We start from the raw sequence: 18,456 nt of genomic DNA, 5'->3' as shown, positions 1-18,456 counted from the left end.
CATGACCTCATATGGGATTTCCTGACCTGGCAGAGCAGGAAGAAGGCCAAACTACAATATGGCAAAAGAAAAAGTGAAAATCTTGTGCCACTGTCAATTTATAGCACTAAGCAAGTTTAGTAGCAAGACGATGTCAACACGAAGGTGCACACTAAAAATAATGCAAACATGGTAAAAATGTAACTGCTGCCACCAGCTTGCAGGCACATAAACATGTAACCAAAAGCTGGGATGATACAAAAGTATCCCCATTGCACCGCATTGTAAGATGCTATATGCAATGTAAAAATACAAACATTCCAAAAAAGAAACATTTCCCAGTACTATTAGTTTGAAGGACTGATCGGTTTCCCTGTGACAAAATGAGCAAAAGGTCAGGGGAGTGAAGCTGAAGGATTTACTCTCTTGAAATTGGATTTAGTCTCTAATTCAAAAAATTGGGAGTAAATTACTGTCACTCCTAAATCCTATCTGGAGCACTGTGTCATTAATCCAGAAGGAGGCCCCTCTCATTATGGATGCAGTCTCCAAGGCACAGTTCTTGTGAAAGAATAATTAGTTTCAATCCAACTTGAAGAAAACACAGTTCCCCAATCTTCTGAAGGCATCCTCTTCCACTGGCTGCGAAACAAAAAAAATTCTCTCTAGTGTCTTATCAGGCCTGGTTTACTAACCTGCCAGACCTGACCAGAGACTTTTCCAAAAGACTCAATGCTGTAATCACCACTGGTGTATCAAGTCTGATTCACTTTTATCCTTTTTTACTTTCCCAGTGTCTTTTCGACTTCTCTGGGCTTCAGCCCACTGGTTATAGGTATCTTCGCACTGATGTGGGACTTTGACCCTTATATAGTTTACTGATGGGCCGTGTCCATTTCCATGTGTGTCCCTGTTGGGTAAGATTTTCATATTTATGATCTATCTTCCTGGCATGTGCCAACCCCAGAACATTTTGCCTGGTCTTGGTAATTATTTTACCTTGTCCCTAGGTGAGTGGGTATCTGTTTCCCCTCTCACCTAGTCTTTTATGCTTTTTATGGGTGACCTTTTTATGTCTCTCCATAGCGTATGGTTGGAGTTATGGTTCCCTATCACTTTTGGGCTTAGGCTGGGTTGGCCCTTTGGGCTTCCCTGTTAATTTCTCTTTAATGTACTTGGATGAACTACTGTTCCCAAGGGCTAAAGAGGGATTTTCATCCCCCTTTACATTTTTATATAGTGAGCCAGCGCACCCCATCTTATGTAGAGTGCTGGTGGGAGACAATGTATCCCCTTGCTTACTTACCTGTAGCATTTTTGTTAGCCTGTGTCAAACCCAGACAGAAATGTGAATATTAGCTTGCGTCACATCTAGACAGAATTGTAAATATTAGCTTGTGTCACATCTAGACAGAATTGTAAATATTAGCTTGCATCACATCTAGACAGAATTGTAAATATTAGCTTGCATCACATCTAGACAGAATTGTAAATATTAGCTTGGGTCACATCAAGACGGAATTGTGAAGATTAGCTTTCGTCACATCTAGAGAGAAGTGTGAAGATTAGCTTGGGTCACATCGAGACAGAATTGTGAAGATTAGCTTGCGTCACATCTAGAGAGAATTGTGCATATTAGCCTGTGTCACATTTAGACAGAAATGTAAAGATTAGCTTGCGTCACATCTAGACAGAATTGTAAAGATTAGCTTGGGTCACATTGAGACAGAATTGTAAAGATTAGCTTGGGTCACATTGAGACAGACGAACAAGTTACTTTCTTACCTGGTAACGTTCTTTCGATGGGATGGTCCGACGACGTATTCCATATCTATGACAGGTAATGTCCACAGCTGTGCTGCTTTGGAAAATCTTTGGCGTCTGCGTCCTGCGTCGATGACGTCGATGCGCCGTCCCCGAGGACCTCCTCCGACCGCCGTCACCCCCATGTGATAAGTAGGACGCACGACGCCCATAGCCTCAGTTATAGTTTTTTCCCCAGAACGTGTGCCACCAGTTTTCTGCCAGTCAGACACACAAGGCCGTGCGGAACGCAAGCTGCAACCGCAAAAGAAATTCTGCAGCGGGGAAGGCAGGGAGGGAGCGATATGGAATACGTCGTCGGACCATCCCATCGAAAGAACGTTATCAGGTAAGAAAGTAACTTGTTCTTCGAGGGGATTGGGTCCTCCGACGTATTCCATATCTATGACAGACTCCCAAAGCAGTACCAAGCAAGGAGGTGGGAAAGAATTTAGAATACAAATTTAGCATGCCCAATCAAATTGCGGAATAGAGAACTGCCTTGCCAAAGGCCAGATCTTGCCCTCTGATGGAATCGAGGGAGTAGTGACGTACAAAAGTATGTAATGAAGCCCAGATGCCTGCATCACAGCGGTGACGAATAGTAACTCCCCTCTGCAGAGCAGTAGACGCAGCCACTCCCTGGTAGAATGGGCCCGCAAGCCAGCCGGAGGATCCTTACCCGCCAAGCGGTAACACTCGGAGATAGCTAAAATAATCCAACGAGACAAAGTCTGTTTCGTCACAGCTTGTCCCAAACGCTTTCCAGCGTAACCAATGAAAAGTTGATCGTCCACTCTGACCCGGGACATGCCCGACATATAAAAGCTCAACGATCTCCTAGGATCATGCCTATGGAGCCTCTCCTCTTCCTTACCAGGATGTGGAGGAGGATAGAACGCCGGAAGAACAACCTTCTGGCTCAAATGAAATTCCGAAACCACCTTCGGAAGAAAAGAAGGACGAACTCTAAGGACAACCCTGTCCTTATGAAACACAGTGAAGGGTGGCTTAACTGAAATTGCCTGTAACTCACTCACTCTGCGAGCGGAAGTAACCGCAACCAAACACACAGTTTTCAGAGTTAACAGCCTCAAAGGGCAAGAATGTAAAGGCTCAAACGGAGCACCCATAAGAACAAGGTTCACATCCCAACCTGGCACCAGAAAAGGTGACGAGGGATCACATTAGTGAGCCCTTTCAAAAACTGCGAAATTAAAGGAATTTTAAAATAGGAACACTCTTCAGACGAGCGCTTAAATATGGACAGCGCCACCAGGTAACCTTTAATGGTCCCCACTTGCAAGCCCCTGTGGGCCAAAGAAAGCAAAAAAGACAGAACCATGGGAATGTCACATTCAAAAGGATCCACATTCTGAACTCTGTACCAGTCGCAGAACTTTCTTCAACGGCAACGGTACAAAGACTAAGTTGCCGGCCGCCTGGCCGAGAGCAACACCTCCATCACGTCTTCAGGAAGGTCCCAATCCTTATACCTCAACCTTTCAGAAGCCAAGCGTGAAGATTGAGGGATCTGACCTCTGGATAGAGAACCTGACCCCCCTCCTGTGAGAGCAGATCGTCTCGGTAGGGAAGACGACGTGGAGGGCAGATGGACAAGTCTAGAAGGTCCGGGTACCACGTCCTCTGGGCCCACGCCGGAGCAATGAGGATCATCCGGGAACCGAACCTGCGTAACCTCCGCAGCACTTGCGGGGTGACGGGGACTGGAGGAAACGCGTACAGCAGTGGGAATGACCACTCCACCACGAACGCGTCTCCTATGGCTCCTTTTGGAGGAATTTCCCGCGAGCAAAACCTTTCGCACTTCCGGTTGACACTGAAGGCGAAGAGATCCACTTGAGGGGTCCCCCAAAGGGCGAAGATCTCCAGGAGAATCTCCTGAGCCAGCTCCCACTCGTGAGAGATCGAGCTCTGCCTGCTCAGAGCGTCCGCCGTCTCGTTGTCGTCTCCGGCCAGATGAACAGCCAAGATCGAAACTTCCTGCTGGATGGCCCAGAATTCGAGCTGCATTCGAGCTGCATCGCCTCCCTGCACAGCGGAAGTAACCTCGCCCCCCCCTCACTTTTTGTTGAGGTAGTGCATGGCCACTGTATTGTCCGTTAGAATCAGGACACTCTTTCCGCGCACAGTCGGCAGAAAAGCCTTCAGGGCTAGCCTGACAGCCCTCAGCTCCAACAGATTGATATGGAGTCTGGAGACCAACGACCGCTGACTGTCAACTCGTTGGCATGAGCTCCCCATCCCGTGAGGGATGCGTCCGTCACAATTGTCACCTCCGGCCAGGGCAGCCAAAATGGGGCCCCCTTCATCAGATTGCCCTTGACGGCCCACCACAGAAGGGCCCGGGCCACCGAGGGCGGCACCTGAACAGGGTCCGACAGCCTGCCGGTGGACTGAGACCACTGGAGCTTGAGTGCCCACTGCAAATCCGCAACCTGGCCTCTGGCACCAGAAGAATGCAGGATGCCATGAGGCCGAGCAGTCTCAAGAACTCGGACGCTGGGAGATCCTGGGCAAAATGAAACTTGTGCACCATCTGCTGAATGTGAAGAGCCCTCACCTGAGGAGGAAAACACTGCCCCAGGGACGTGTCGAGCACTGCTCCGATGTACTGGAGCCGCTGCGTTGGTGTCAAATGGGACTTCTTTAAATTGAGGGAGAAGCCCAGCCTGTGATGGGAGTGGTAGGTGACGGACAGATGATCCAGGACTTGCTCGGGAGAGCTCCCCCTGATCAACCAATCGTCCAGGTAGGGGTAGACGTGAATCCCCCCCCTTTCCTGAGATGCGCTGCCACCACCACCATGAGCTTGGTGAAAACCCTCGGGCGGAGGTCAATCCGAACGGCAGGACCCGAAACTGAAAGTGCGAGTCGCCAACCGCGAACCTCAGGTACTTCTTGTGCTTGGGATGGATCGGCACATGGAAGTAAGCATCCTTGAGGTCGAGAGACACCAACCAGTCCTGAAGTTGAAGGGCCTGGAGGACTTGAGAAAGTCACCATCTTGAACTTGTCCTTCCCGAGGAGTTTGTTCAAACCGCGCAAGTCCATGATGGGTCTCAATCCCCCGTCTTTCTTCGATATCAAAAAATAAGGGGAATACCATCCCTTGTTCCTCTCCGCTACAGGCACCAGTTCTATGGCGCCTTTCTCCAGCAGGGCTTGAATTTCCTGCGCAAGGACCGGATCCGGCCTCTTCAAAGAGAGGCTCCCTGGTGGATTGTCGTGAGGCCTCTGCCGAAAAGGAAGACAGTAGCCGTGGGTTTTGATCTCCAGAACCCACGCATCCGAAGTAATGGCTTGCCACTCTACAAGATGCTGCGCCAGCCTTCCCCCAACCGGCGAACCATGGGACCTGGCCTCATGACTGAGTGGTAGCGGCTGCGGCGTTGCCCGAGGGCAAAGAGGCAACTGCCCGAGCGGCCTTGGCACCTCTAGTACCTTTATTTCCACCTCTAGCACTCTTACGATGGCCTCTTTGACTGCTAGCTCCCCTCGCTTTACTGAAGGACGAGTAATAGCGAAAGGAACCTCCCCTCCATTGCTGTCCCCTAGGACGAAAAGGCGGAGGTTGGCGAACTGCAGCGCCCAACGACTTCGCTGCAGCTTTGGAGGTCTGCAACCTCTCAAGGCTCTCGTCAGCCTTGCTGCCAAAAAGGTGTTCACCGTCAAAGGGCATGTTGAGGAGCCGGGACTGCACATCAGGAGCGAACCCAGACTTCCGCAAACACGCAAACCTGCGCATTACGGTGCTCGCCGCCATGGACCGGCTGACACAATCCGCCAAGTCCAAACCCGACTGAACGGCCTCACACATGGCATCCTTGCCATCCTGAACCATAGCAAGGAAAACATCCCGTTCGTTCCCTTCGGGAATATGTTCAGCCTCTAATGCAACACAGTTCCACAGAGTGTGTGTGAAACGAGACAAGGCACATATGGAGTTGGCCGCCCGAAGCGCCATACCCCCCGAAGAAAACACTTTCTTCGCCCAGCCGTCAAAACGTTTGTCGTCCCTATCCGGAGGGATGGTAGGATACGACGCCTGCTTTGCCGGGGCCGTAGCCGCCTGCACCACCAAACTCTCCGGAGTGGGGTGCCTAGACAAGTAGCAGGGGTCGCTACTGGCTGGACGGTATTTTCGCGACAAAGACTTGCCCACTGCCGGGAGACTCTCCGGAGCAGTCCAAGCCGCCGCCACCCTTCTCTGCAGAGCCATATGAAAAGGCAAAACCGGGTCAGTGGGGGGACCGAGATCAAGGATGTCCGCGAGATCATCCTGAACGAACTCCCCTGGGGGAGCTGACCAACCCAAGTACTCGGTGACCCGAGACATAAGGCGCTGATATGAAGAATCGACATGAGTGCCAGGCTCCGGCCTACAAAGCTCCACCTCCGGAGAGGTGTCCAGTCCACTGGCATCATGCAGCGACTGCCGCAGGTCATCAAACTGGCTATGGCCCGAGATAAGTTCATCGGGAACCGTAACCAAGCCGCCATCAGAGCCTTCATCACCCTCAGAAATGTACTCCAGGCAGGGAGAGGAAGACCTCTGGGGACCAAAGCAGTGCCTGACCTTAGCCAGAGCCTTTCTAGGGGCAAACCCCCGTGATTCACTCGACGTCAACGCCTTTTCTGTCGACGCCGGCGCCTTTCGAGGCGCCCTCGACGCCTCGAAAGGCGTCGAGGGCGCCGAACGAGTCGGCGCCGGCGTCGACAGAAAAGGCGTTGACGTCGAGTGAATCAGCGTCGACGTCAGCTGCTGCGCCGCCAGCATCGGCCTCTGAGCGTGTCTCTCGATGACCTAGGCGCCACAGGCGTCGACATCTTCTTCGAAGACGGCACAGGATCACGCGGTCTCGAGCGCGTCGAGGACCGGGACCTGGAACGGGCATGGCGAGAACGGCTACCTTTGTCCGAGCGGGTCCTCTCCCGCGAGCCGTGCCGACCATCCGAGCCCAAAGGCGTACGAGCGGTGTCTCTCGACAGGTGCCGACCGACCCCACTCGGAGGCGCGGACGGACCGGTGCCCTGCGATTCAAGAATCGCTAGCATCTGCTTCCCGAAGGAAGCCCATTCCTCCGGTGTCGGTTGCATGGAGGGATAAGCGACCCGCCGACGGGCGGAGTCCTCGGAAGAGGACGGGGAAGGCGACCTATGCCAGCGCTTCCGGGAATGCCTCGAAGAGGCGGAGGAGTGGCGAGACCGACTCCTGGAAGGAGACCCACTGGACTTCCGACGATGACGTGGAGAGTCGCCCCTCGAGTCATCCGTCGAAAGCCCCGCAGACCTCGACTTCCGGGGCTTAGACACCCGGCCTACCGACAGCTTCTTCTTGCGTTCCCGCAAGGCCTTTGCCGTGAGCAACTGGCAGTCGACACAGTCGTCCGTATCGTGGGCCTCCCCGAGGCACCAGAGGCAGGCGTTGTGCGAGTCCGTGACCGACATCTTGGACCCACAGTCCCCGCATTTCTTGAAGCCCGGACGCGGGGTTGAAGACGAAGAAGACATCGCCACGAACAGGTCTTCACAACAAACCGAACAGGTTCAACGAACCGAGAATTGAAAACAGCAAACTCTAACGAGTTGAGGCGTACCGAGATTCACGAAGCGAACACGTTCGCGGAAAAAACAGAACTGAGGCTATGGGTGTCTTGCGTCCTACTTATCACATCGGGTGACATCGGCCGTCGGAGGAGGTCCTCGGGGACGGCGCATCGATGTCATCGACGCAGACGCCAAAGATTTTCCGAAGCAGCACAGCTGTGGACATTACCTGTCATAGATATGGAATACGTCGGAGGACCCAATCCCCTCGAATTGTAAAGATTAGCTTGGGTCACATCGAGACAGAATCGAAAAGCACACCTAAGCTCAGCAAACAGTGTTAACCAAACTGAGCCTGCCAACAGCACATCACAGCTCTCTTGCTCTTTTCCCGCTTAACCCATCCTACCCGCTTTCCTTTTGTAAAACCTGATGGTATGGAGAAGCCTGGTTTGTTATCATTATAGAATCATTACCCATTATTACAGAATCATTACCCATTGTTAGAGAATCATTACCCATTTAGGGATCCAGTTATCATCATACATTCTGATTAGTTCTGATTAGTAGTAACATTAGACTATCCACATTATTCTGCCACTTTGTAAGCATTTGCAATTTATTATAGAACGAGGCCTGTTATATGTGAAGTGCCATGTAGAGACATGTTATATTTGTAGAGATATGTTATGTATTTTGTATGCATTGTAGAGAGACACGCATTGAGTGCGCACTTAGAATATGCATTGAGCTTCGAGTATAGTGCTTGGTATGAATGAATGTGCTAAGCACTATAGAGAATGCATTTAGCTGGCTCTGAAGCCATTCAGAAGCTGTTCGTTCTGCGGAGTTGTTTTGAGTTACAGTGTACAAGTATGCGTAAACAGTTGCTTGGCAGACAGAGATAATGCAACCCTTGTCTTGCATCCTTGTTCTCTGTCTGCTTTTGCCGGTCGGGCTTCTTTTCTCTCTGCCTTCGGCCAAGTCCGCCATGCTTGGACCTTTTAGAAAGTCATGTCTCTCTGCGTCTCAGCCTTTAGGTACCCTGTCACGGAACAAGCATCTTGTTCCCTACTCCTCTAGGGCTGCCTTGACACTTCATTCAGTCCCCTTTTTATGATGAAAGCTGCCACTTGAAAACTGTATCACATGTGTTGGTTCCGGTTAGGGAGAATTACCTTTTGAGACCCCCAGCAACTTTGCTGTATTTCTAGGATTTTATTTTTTTACCTGGGAAGAGTGTGAGCCTTTTTTTTCCCCATGTATTTTGATGTGTGCTTTACTTTTGTGTTCTATGGATATGGAGTTTTAAAACAACTCCATAGGCATCATCTTTTTCCCTGTGTCACACAGCTCCTTCAGTGCAGTGACACAGGGATGACTTTCAGACTTCCCAAAGTTTAAATACCTGCTCTGGGACTGACTACTGTCTCACAGGGCATGTTAAGTTAAATTGACTTTACTAGTCTCTTTAAATGTACAGACCCAGCACACACTATCTTCCAATAGAGTGCTGGAGGGGTTGCCTAGCTTCCCCTGAGTCGAAACACTCATGTAACAGTCAAATGTTACCTTTTCCTACTGTAAATGGCTGGTGGCAGTGGTTTAGATCAACTACCGTGATTTTTCCTGACCGCCAACAACGGTAGCTAAAAATCGGGTCAGCCATATTTTTCAATATGGTGCCCCAGACCTGTCTGTAAAAACAGACTCCGGTCATCTTTTTTCGCCATTTCTTTTAGGAAAAGTCCTTGTTGTGTTTTTCTCTGCGTGCCAAACCAGGTGTGGTCCCTTTGTTCGTTGGCCTTTGGCAGGCTTCAGTTCTGAAGCCCTCCTCTGGCGCCTGAGTGTCTGGGGTGGACAGGATGTGAGGGAGGTGCCCAAAACTCCCTGTGCTTAGTCTCCTAGGAGACCTGAATGCACTCTGGCATGATTGGCCGGCTGGCTGTCTGGCAAGGACAGCCACCCTGCTGTGCGACAGCCAGGCTGGAATGAATGGGGAAAAACTTTTTAAAAGCAGGTCTCTGGGACTTGGAAAGCAGAGTCGACCACTGAAACGAAAGAACCGAAGACGAGCTGAAGGAAGAAGACTGCAGCAACTCCTGGACGACCAGTGAAGCCCTGCTGCAGGTCAGAATTGCCTGAAACTCCATCGACAAAGAAGCCCTTCAAGGTTAACTTCTTCCCTTGAGTTTGGTGGGAACAACCAACTCGCAAGCCACCTGGACACCGTCCCGACCTGGTTGAATTTTCCTTAGAGTGCTGTTGAAAACCGGATAGCCAGAGGGAAGGAAACCAGCTTGTGGACTTTAACGCACTCACACTTTAAACCAAAGTCTTGCTAAGCTTTTGGTCTCATCCCTGGGCAGTGCAGGAACCACCTGACGTCGTTGTCCTTGTCCCCACGACGGAAGGTCAGGAACAGCGAGATCTGCAGGAACTGCCAGGAACAACTGCCTCAGCTACAGCTTTTCTTCATTAACAATGTACTGTGCAAACGCGGCCCGGAAATGTTTTTGGCCATCGCGAAAGTTTGTGGAACTTTCCTCAACTTCAAAGGCTTGTTTTTCCCTAAACATTCGTCAAACTTTTCGCCTAGCCAAATTCTTCTAAACTCTGTGGCAAAGACTTAACCGTTACTACCAGAACTGTGCTATGCTATACAAAGACTATGAACCATTAATTGCTGTTTGTAGTTAACTGAAACCCTTTGCCCTGCCTATGAATGTATTTGGGCTGCCTATTCTTATAACCTTGTCTTTTTTCCCCCCTTAATTAAGTATCTGAAGTGCCATTTCTCTCCCACTTCAGGGGAGCTAAACTTGTTCATTTACTTACTGGTTGTGCATTTGTGGTTTATTAGTGTGTGATATTGAGCTGCTCTTCTTAGTGTAATGTTTTCAAACTGACTGAGTAAATACATGAATATTCTTTTACCAAGAAACCTTGAGTAAGTGTTGGTTTTGAATCACTGTATTGGTTGGTCCTTTGTGGAACTTGTTCTACTGCTCACTTTACTCTTCAGATAAGTCTGGCTGCTCAGCCATCGCTACCACTTTACTGTGTAGTACATGCTTGTACCAAAGGTGAAATTGTCTTGCACTTGTAGTCTTAATTGCATGTAGTGTTCCCAAAGGGTACTGCATGTGATTCTGTTTAGCAGTTCCGCAGTGGGCTTTGGTCTCCTTGTTCCATCTTCTTCGTCTCAGTGGTATTTGAAGCTTGGGCAAGTCTCAGTCTTTCTCGTCCCAGTACTGTTAGTGATGCCCTCTACTCTACTATAACACAGAGTTATGGGGGACCAGAGGGGATGAGTGGGATTTAAAGAAGGGGACACACCAAAGTGAATGTCCCATTCTTCCAGGGCCATTGTCAACAGACAAAAGAAGGGTTTCCCTCCCCACAAGATCCACCTGCTGAGTACCACCCCAGGGGGGATTATCGGGTAGCGGCTTCATCTCCCTGGCCTCATGGAAAGCAGCCTCCCCCATGGAAGCAGCGAAAATACCCTAGGATTCGTCACAGTAGGTACATTTCAGCATAATAGCCTACATGCGTAGGCATATTTCCCTATTATACCCCACGTGTGTAAGTACACCATCCCGATAGCCTAAGTGTGTACGTACATTTCTCTGTGATAGCCTACCATTACCCCCGGGATAGCCTATGCGTAGCTCATTGCCCTGTTATAGCCTACATGTGTACGCATATTTCCACGAGATAGCCTACGTGTCTAGACACATTTCCCTGTGATAGCCCACATGTGTAGGTACATTTATCCAGCGATTGCTGCCATGCGTAGGTACATTTCACCGTGATAGTTGGTGTGTGTAGGTATATTTCTCCCCATGAGAGTTGATGTGAATAGGTACATTTCCCTATGATCGCCTATGTGCATAGGTACATATCCTCGTGATAGTCGATCGTGAGAAGGTACACTTCCCCGTGATCAACTACGTGCGTATGTACCATTTCTCCTGATAGCCTATGAATGTATGTCCATTTCAATTTGATAGACTACATGTGTAGGTACATTTCCACATAATAGCGTACATGTTTAGGCCCGATTGCCGCGTAACAAACTATGTGTGTAGGCACAATTGCCATGTCATAGCTTAAATGTGTAGTTACATTTCCCTGTGATAGCCAACGTGTTTAAGGACACTTCCATGGGAATTCTTTGTATCTATATAAATAGTGCATAGTTTTGTAATTCTTGCCCTTTTTGTAGAATCCTGCATATCTGTTGATTCTTTGATAGTCATATGGGGTCATTAAACCCTGGGTAAAGAGGGATCAATGTGGGGCATTTGTGTTAGAACTTTGAAGCAGGGGACGGCCAGGTGCCCTACATCATCACACGGCAGTAGCGGAGAAAAGCTTTTCCAAATATGTGCCTTTTTGCCTCCAATTTCTTTATCTCTCGATTGATCTAAGTGTTCTTCCAACAATCAATCAATAAAAGGGAGGATCCACAACAGGGAAACACAACAGTATTGAGAAGAGCATTAACCCAGCCTCTTTTTGTTTGCAAATAAGACATTTGCGGTTAGGTCCATTAATTTCACAAGGACCCGATCAAAACCAGAAGTGCTACATCTTGAGGACTTAACAGAACAGATCGAGGGCACATGGCCAACCCTTGTGTTCAACACGATGGCAGAGCCAGTGCATAGATTGGTCAGGGGAGGACTGGCAACAAATGCAACGCATAAAGAGTGAAAAGATCATACATGCAGGGTTTAATTTTACTTACGTGCTGGACATATGGAGATCCCCCTCCTACTGGAGAACCGGACATGGGAGGCCCCCCGGGGCCCATCCCACCTGCAAGTCAAAAAACACAACATATCAGAACTCGACTCCAGGAGAGGACATAGTACACTGTCTACAGTTAATGTATCTTCTGTGGTAGGTGACAATACTTGGCGGCTGCAGACGTCCTCTCAGCAGCAACAAGCTGAGATATTGTGGTACTAGACACCAGTAACCCAGCACTTGATTCATTTAGTGCCTTCTGTACTTTTCTTTTTATTTAAGAGTATGCGCCACAGTTCATTGAATGGAATCAGAGATCTGGGGACTGGTACCCACTGCTTCCAGATGTTTTGGAAGTGTCCTCAGATCCCTCACCATTGATTATTGTGAGAAACCTAAAGGTGTCTCACCCGTTAGTCCCCAGGGATCTGTCAACCAGATGGCCAGGGCACAGCCATCGCTTTTGTATCCAGTTCCTGGGGGTGGACCATTGCGGGAGGATCAAGTGGGTGAGGGGTCTTCGGGGGGTGGGAATGAGACACCGGATGGTGAGACACAGTAGCCCCTTCTCTTTAACATCGTTACCCCATCCTACCAGGTAGGATACTTAAGAACTCAGCCCCCACCCCTTTACAACACAAACACTCTCACGGACAGGTTGCTTTGAGAGAAAACAGACTAACACCCGAGCCGTATACCTGACAGGTCCCAATACAAAGGTCAGGCAGGGTCCGCCAATTACTAACCATCACACACCTGACTTACATTACACTTACCCACACGGATAAAAGGCAGAGCACATTATGAGCAAGGCACACAAGGAATCAGCAGTTCCAAGATGGCAGTTTAACACAAGGAGAAAGACATCAAAACAGAAGGGGATTGCATGGAGGGATGTGCCATTAACCTTTTAGACAAGGAACCGTTACTTTCATGAACCCTCGAGAATAGAAAGCTTAAGACCAGGAAACCAGGCTGAAGAATCCTGCATTGTGTGTTGGAAGTTACCCGGGTGCCCTCCTGCGTTGATAATCAAGGCAGGGAGAACCATTTGCCGCTTTGGTACTGTCCTTGGCTCCTACAACAAAGCAGTGCCAGTGAAATCAATGCAACCGTTGAGTTGGGAAGACTGATACCAGACCTGTCTGTGTTGAAGCCAAGGTTGTAAGTGGAAACATTGTATAGTGAGCGTGTTGGGGAGAATTCTCATAAATGTGCTAATTCCCTTCACATTAGAGACCCCCTGCAACTTTGCTGGATTTTGAGGACTTGATTTTTTAACCTGGAAAGAGTGTGAGCCTTTTTTCCCACTCATTCATGTGTTTTGATGTGTGTTTTAAACTTATGTTCTTTGTATATGGGGTTTTAGATGACTCCATAGGCATCATCTTTTCATGTGTGTTACACAGCACTTTCAGTGCAGTGACACAGGGGTGTCTTTTAGACTTCCCAAAGGTTTAAATACCTTCTCTGGGATAAACTACTGTTTCCCAGAGAATGTAAAGTGAAATTGACTTCACTAGTCTTTCCAAATTCACAGATCCAGCACACACCATCTTACAATGGAGTGCTGGAGGGGTTACCTAGTATCTCGAAATACTCATGTAGCAGTCAAATGCTACTCTTTTCTATTGAAAAGGCTGGTGGCAGTGGTTTTACAACGAACTACCATGATGTTTCCCGATCGCGAACACTGGTAGCTAAAAATCACGGGAGCCATGTTTTTCAAGATGGCGCCTTAAACCCCTTTGTTTAAACAGTTCCCGGTCGTCTTTTTTCGCTGTTTCTTTTTGGAAAGGTCCTTCTAGAGTTTGTCTCTGTGCGCGAAACCAGGTTTGGTCCCTTTGTTCGTGTGCCTTTGGCAGGCTTCAGGAGTGAAGACCAACTCTGGTGTCTGAGTGTATGGGGTGGGCAGGAAGTGAGGGAGGTGCCCAAAACTCCCTGTGCTTAGTCTCCTAGGAGACCCAAATGCACTCAGGCGTGATTGGCTGGCTGACTGTCCGGCAAATACAGCCACACTGCTGGGTGTGTGACAGCTAGGCTGGAATTAATGGGAGAAAAATGTTTAAAAGGCGAGTCTCTAGGACTGGAAAGCAGAGTCGACCACTGGAACGAAAGAACCGAAGACGAGCTGGAAGAGGATGGCTGCTGCCACTCCTGGACCGTTGGTTTGCCCTATGAAGCCCTGCTGCAGGTCCGAATTGCCAAACTCCATTCGACAGAGAAGCTCCTTCAAGGACGGCTTCTTCCTTTGAGTTGGTGGGACCAATCAACTCATAAGACACCTGGATACCATTCTCAAGGCTGGTTAGGATTAACCAGAGAGAGGGACACCAGTTTGTGTTGTTGAATCTACAGCTACTGGAACTGAAGTGACTCAATTTTGTTTGCTTTCTTTGATGTTCCTGTGCAGTGCAGGTGGTCCCCCGACGTCCTCCCTCTTTTCTCCACGACTGAAGCTCAGGAACAGCGAGATCAGCAGGGCCTGCCAGGAACCACGACTTCAGCAGGATTTGTTTCTTCATACAAAAGGTACTGTGCCAACCCGATTGAGAGAACGGCACTCTCGCGGTGAAAGTTTGTGAAACTTTCCCAATTTACAGGCCTAATCGGCTTGCGACCCATCGTATGATCCCTTTTCGCCTAAACTACTTCTAAGAACCTTTCCAAATACTTTACCTTTTGATACCAGAACTGCTCTTTCCTATCCAGAACACTAGCCCTTTGACTTTGGCCTGGCCTTTTGACTTGAATTGAACTCAAAAGCTTACATTTTCGTATTGAAGTGTGCTAGGGAGAATTCTCTGTTTAGGCTGAATTTCCTAACCTAGTGAGTCCCCCAGCAGCTTTGCTGGATTTTCTGGGGTTTAATTTTTTCTCCTGCCAAGAGTGAGACTCTTTTACCCTCATTCTTGGACATGATTTGAGTGTGTTCCTTTGACTCTAGATGTGTTTAATGGGCTATGGGGTCTTTTACTCCATAGGGCTTCATGTGTTTTTGTGATGTGTGTTACACAGCACCCTCCGTGCAGTAACACAGGGGTGTCATAGTGACCCCCCAGTATAGACTCCATACCCAGGGGCTGACTACTGTCTCCCAGGGCATGTAAAGTCACCATTGACTTTTGGAATTCTGAACAGAACCAGTACAAACCATCATATTGTGGACGTACTGGCCGGGGCAATTCGATTGCCCCGGGGTCTGTTAGTTGAGGGGGCACGTCTCCGTCCCCCCTGATCGAGTTTTGGCTGGTGGCAGTGGATACTACTTTTTATATTCAACCGCGAATATTTCTCTATGGGATTTTCCCATTGTTCGAGGCTACTATCTTTATTTATTTAATTACGATAGCCTCGAACATACCGCTGGTTTATTTATTTATTATTAATTCTCCGGTTGGTATTTTTTGCAAAAACTCTGTTCTAAAATGGCGTTTGTGTTCTCTTCTGTGACTCCAACCCAAGTCGAGCCCTTTGTTCCACTATTTTGGCGGGCTTCTCCACAGAAGCCTCCAATGTTGTGCCACTCTGTCTGGGGTACTTAGGAGGGGTGGAGGGGGATTTGGGCACCCTGGACTGAGTTGCCTAGGCAACTCAAGTCGCACTCCGTCCTGATTGGCCCAAGTGGTGAGCCGGCCGGCTCACCACTTAGCATGTTTGAGTGACAGCTAGGCTGAGTGAATGGGGGTTTTCTTCATAAAAGCAGGGCTTTGGGGACTGGAACTTCAGAAGTCGCCACAGGACCTAAGAATCCGACTAGGGAGAAGCTGAGCCGACCTGCTACGACGACACCACCGGTGGAGCCCTGCTGAACCGTCTCACCACTTTTCCCAACGATAGAGGAGATCTCCCGCCGGAGAGGCTTCTTCCTTTGACTGGTGGGGATAACCAGTTTCGCCGTCTTTTCGCCTTCCCGACGCATCTCGTGGCCGCCTTGCCTGTGCCAAGCACCCCGGCAACCGGAATACCACGTTTTACCATGAAATAAAGGGTAATACCTTTAACCGGAAAACTCCGCGGTTGGTTTCTTCCCTGGCAGTGCAACGACCATCTTTCCTCCAAGTCGAGATCTTCTCTTCCTCTGGACGACGCCGAGACTTGCACCCGCTGCCAGGAACAACTGCCACCGCTGGAGGATCCTTCCCACTTAAGGTACCGTGTTCCGCCTGGCTTCCCTTGCCACCAACTGTATGGGGTAGATTTAGCCCCCGGCTTTCGAACCTGGGTTAGCCTGGGACACCCTGGCTAAACTTTTCTGAGCCTCTCTAAACTCTTTTCGAACTCTCTGCAAGACTTTCAAAGCCTAGTGTAACTGTGTGATCTTGGGCGCATTTGTGCTCTGCTCTCTCTAAGAGTGGGCCCAGCCTATGGACTTTGGCTCACCAGTGACTTTTGCTCTTCTGCCTTGCTAAAAGTGTTCCTAAATCTTAGAATGGTGTATCTTTTCATATTCTGCCTTTTCCCCTCCCTTTTTCATGAACTTATTGGAGTGCCATCTATAGTTAAGCGCTCACCTCTGTCTGGAAATAAGTGGTGTTAACTAAGATTTGTCTGATAAGGAATAAGGATTGTATATATCATAATAGTAACTGTGTTTAGAGTGTTTTACAAATAAGAGTGCTGGAGTGTTTCAAACAGTGTGTGTTTAAATAAACAATTATATACTTTGATACCAAAGCTCTGGTCAGTGTTTGCTTGTGCTATTGTATCTGAGTGCCTATTGTGTATACTTTGCATACTGCCTAACTCTTCTTGAGGGAAGTCTGACTGCTCAGCCACAGCTACCAGGTAAATCTGGGTGGTACAGACTGCTACCAAGTGGGTTTACTGCTAACACCTGTAGTCCTAAATCTTTTGCAGTGTTCCCAAAGGGAACTGCACAGGTTTCTGCCTAACACTGCCCTTTGACTTTGGCCTGGCCTTTTGACTTGAATTGAACTCAAAAGCTTACATTTTCGTATTGAAGTGTATTTGTTTATATTAGTAATTTGTCTCTTCTAGTGAAATGTTTTCTAAATGATTGCGTAATCCATTAATAAGTGTTTTTACCAAGAAACCTTCAGTATAAGTATTTACTTGAATCACTGTGATTGAAAGTCCTCTGTGTAACTACTTGTACTGCTCATATTCACTCTTGAGATAAGCCTGGCTGCTCAGCTCGCTACCAGAAACTGTGTGGTAAAGACTTATATCAAAGGTTGGTTTGGCTAACACCTGTAGTCCTAATTGTGTCTAGTGGTCCCAGAGGGTACTGCCTGCAATTCTGCCTAACAGAGCGCTGGAGCAAACAGTGTATGAAAGGCATGTGATAACTAACGCAAGTAAAAATTGAACAGATGAGTGATTGAACTTTCAAACCAAAACACAATACCCTTGATAGAGTGGTCCGGCACTGCATGCATGCTCATTCGAAGGTCTCTGTAAGGTATCCAACTGAGAGTTGAGGTAGGGGAAAGAGTGGCAAAGAATTGTAAATCGAAGTGGTCCTGCGACGGGTCAAGCAAAACCCTGTGCACAACCGAAAGACTTTGATGTTGATACTGCCAAGCAAGTTGATGACAAAATAGAGAAAGTTGGTCCAAGCCCGAACGAGGGAGATATATTGAAAGCTTTTGGGATAAAGCAAGTTTGTGTTAAAGTGAATTAAATTGGTCCAAGCCCGGCAGAGGGCGACTGATTGAACATTGTGTTAAAAAATATTTGAGCCCGGCTGAGCTGGATCCGGGGTGAATAGTGAATCACCAGAGAAATTGGACACATGAAAATCCTACAAAGTTGTATTAAAAAGGATCTGAGCCCGGCTGAGTTGAATAGTGAATCACCTGAGAATTTGAGTATGTTTGAGATTCTGAGAGGAAAAGAACGTTTTGTTCGAACGTTGCATCCGGCCCTCTGCAAGAAGAGACTTCGGAAGGCAAAGAGACTTGGGCACAAAAGGCCCTGATGTTAATGTTTGAACTGCACCCTCGTGCTAGAGAAGCCAAAGACTGTGCCAAGCTCGAGCGTACTGCCTTATCCCGTACTGGAAACACCTGAACATCCTGACATATAATTTCTTGAACACTTTCTTTTACATAACATCGTTTCCCACACTGTCTGTATTTAGAGGTAAGGATTGACAATAGGTTTATTAGTATAGGACCTTTTATTTTGACAAGACACCATTAGGACTGCATTAATATTGGATGGTTGTAGCTTGCTCCCATCTTTAGATTTGGGATTAGATATGTGTTTTTCAAACCCTTTCTGAAGTTCAATAAACAGCCTTGAACTGTGGTCACTTGTGTCTGTCTTACTGTTGATACCATTCCTTCCTTACACTAGCTGACAAGGGCTGATGGGAGT

General features: G+C 48.3%; 1 protein-coding gene across 10 annotated transcripts in view; it reads right to left on the bottom strand.

Annotated features, from left to right (window-relative positions):
- The window catches only part of PBRM1 (polybromo 1), a 1,258,882-nt gene that overhangs the window by 86,026 nt on the left and 1,154,400 nt on the right, over positions 1 to 18,456 (bottom strand). For all 10 annotated transcript variants that reach the window (XM_069643172.1, XM_069643175.1, XM_069643176.1 and 7 more), the window contains one exon: positions 12,110 to 12,180. In XM_069643172.1, the coding sequence (XP_069499273.1) occupies positions 12,110 to 12,180 (71 nt within the window). The remainder of the gene's footprint in view (positions 1 to 12,109; positions 12,181 to 18,456) is intronic.

The sequence above is a fragment of the Ambystoma mexicanum genome, chromosome 2p, assembly GCF_040938575.1.
Source record: "Ambystoma mexicanum isolate Mex_15411 chromosome 2p, UKY_AmexF1_1, whole genome shotgun sequence".
Lineage (NCBI taxonomy): Eukaryota > Metazoa > Chordata > Amphibia > Caudata > Ambystomatidae > Ambystoma > Ambystoma mexicanum.
Note: the sequence above shows the minus strand (reverse complement) of the source record. Positions and strands in the feature narration are given on the sequence as shown.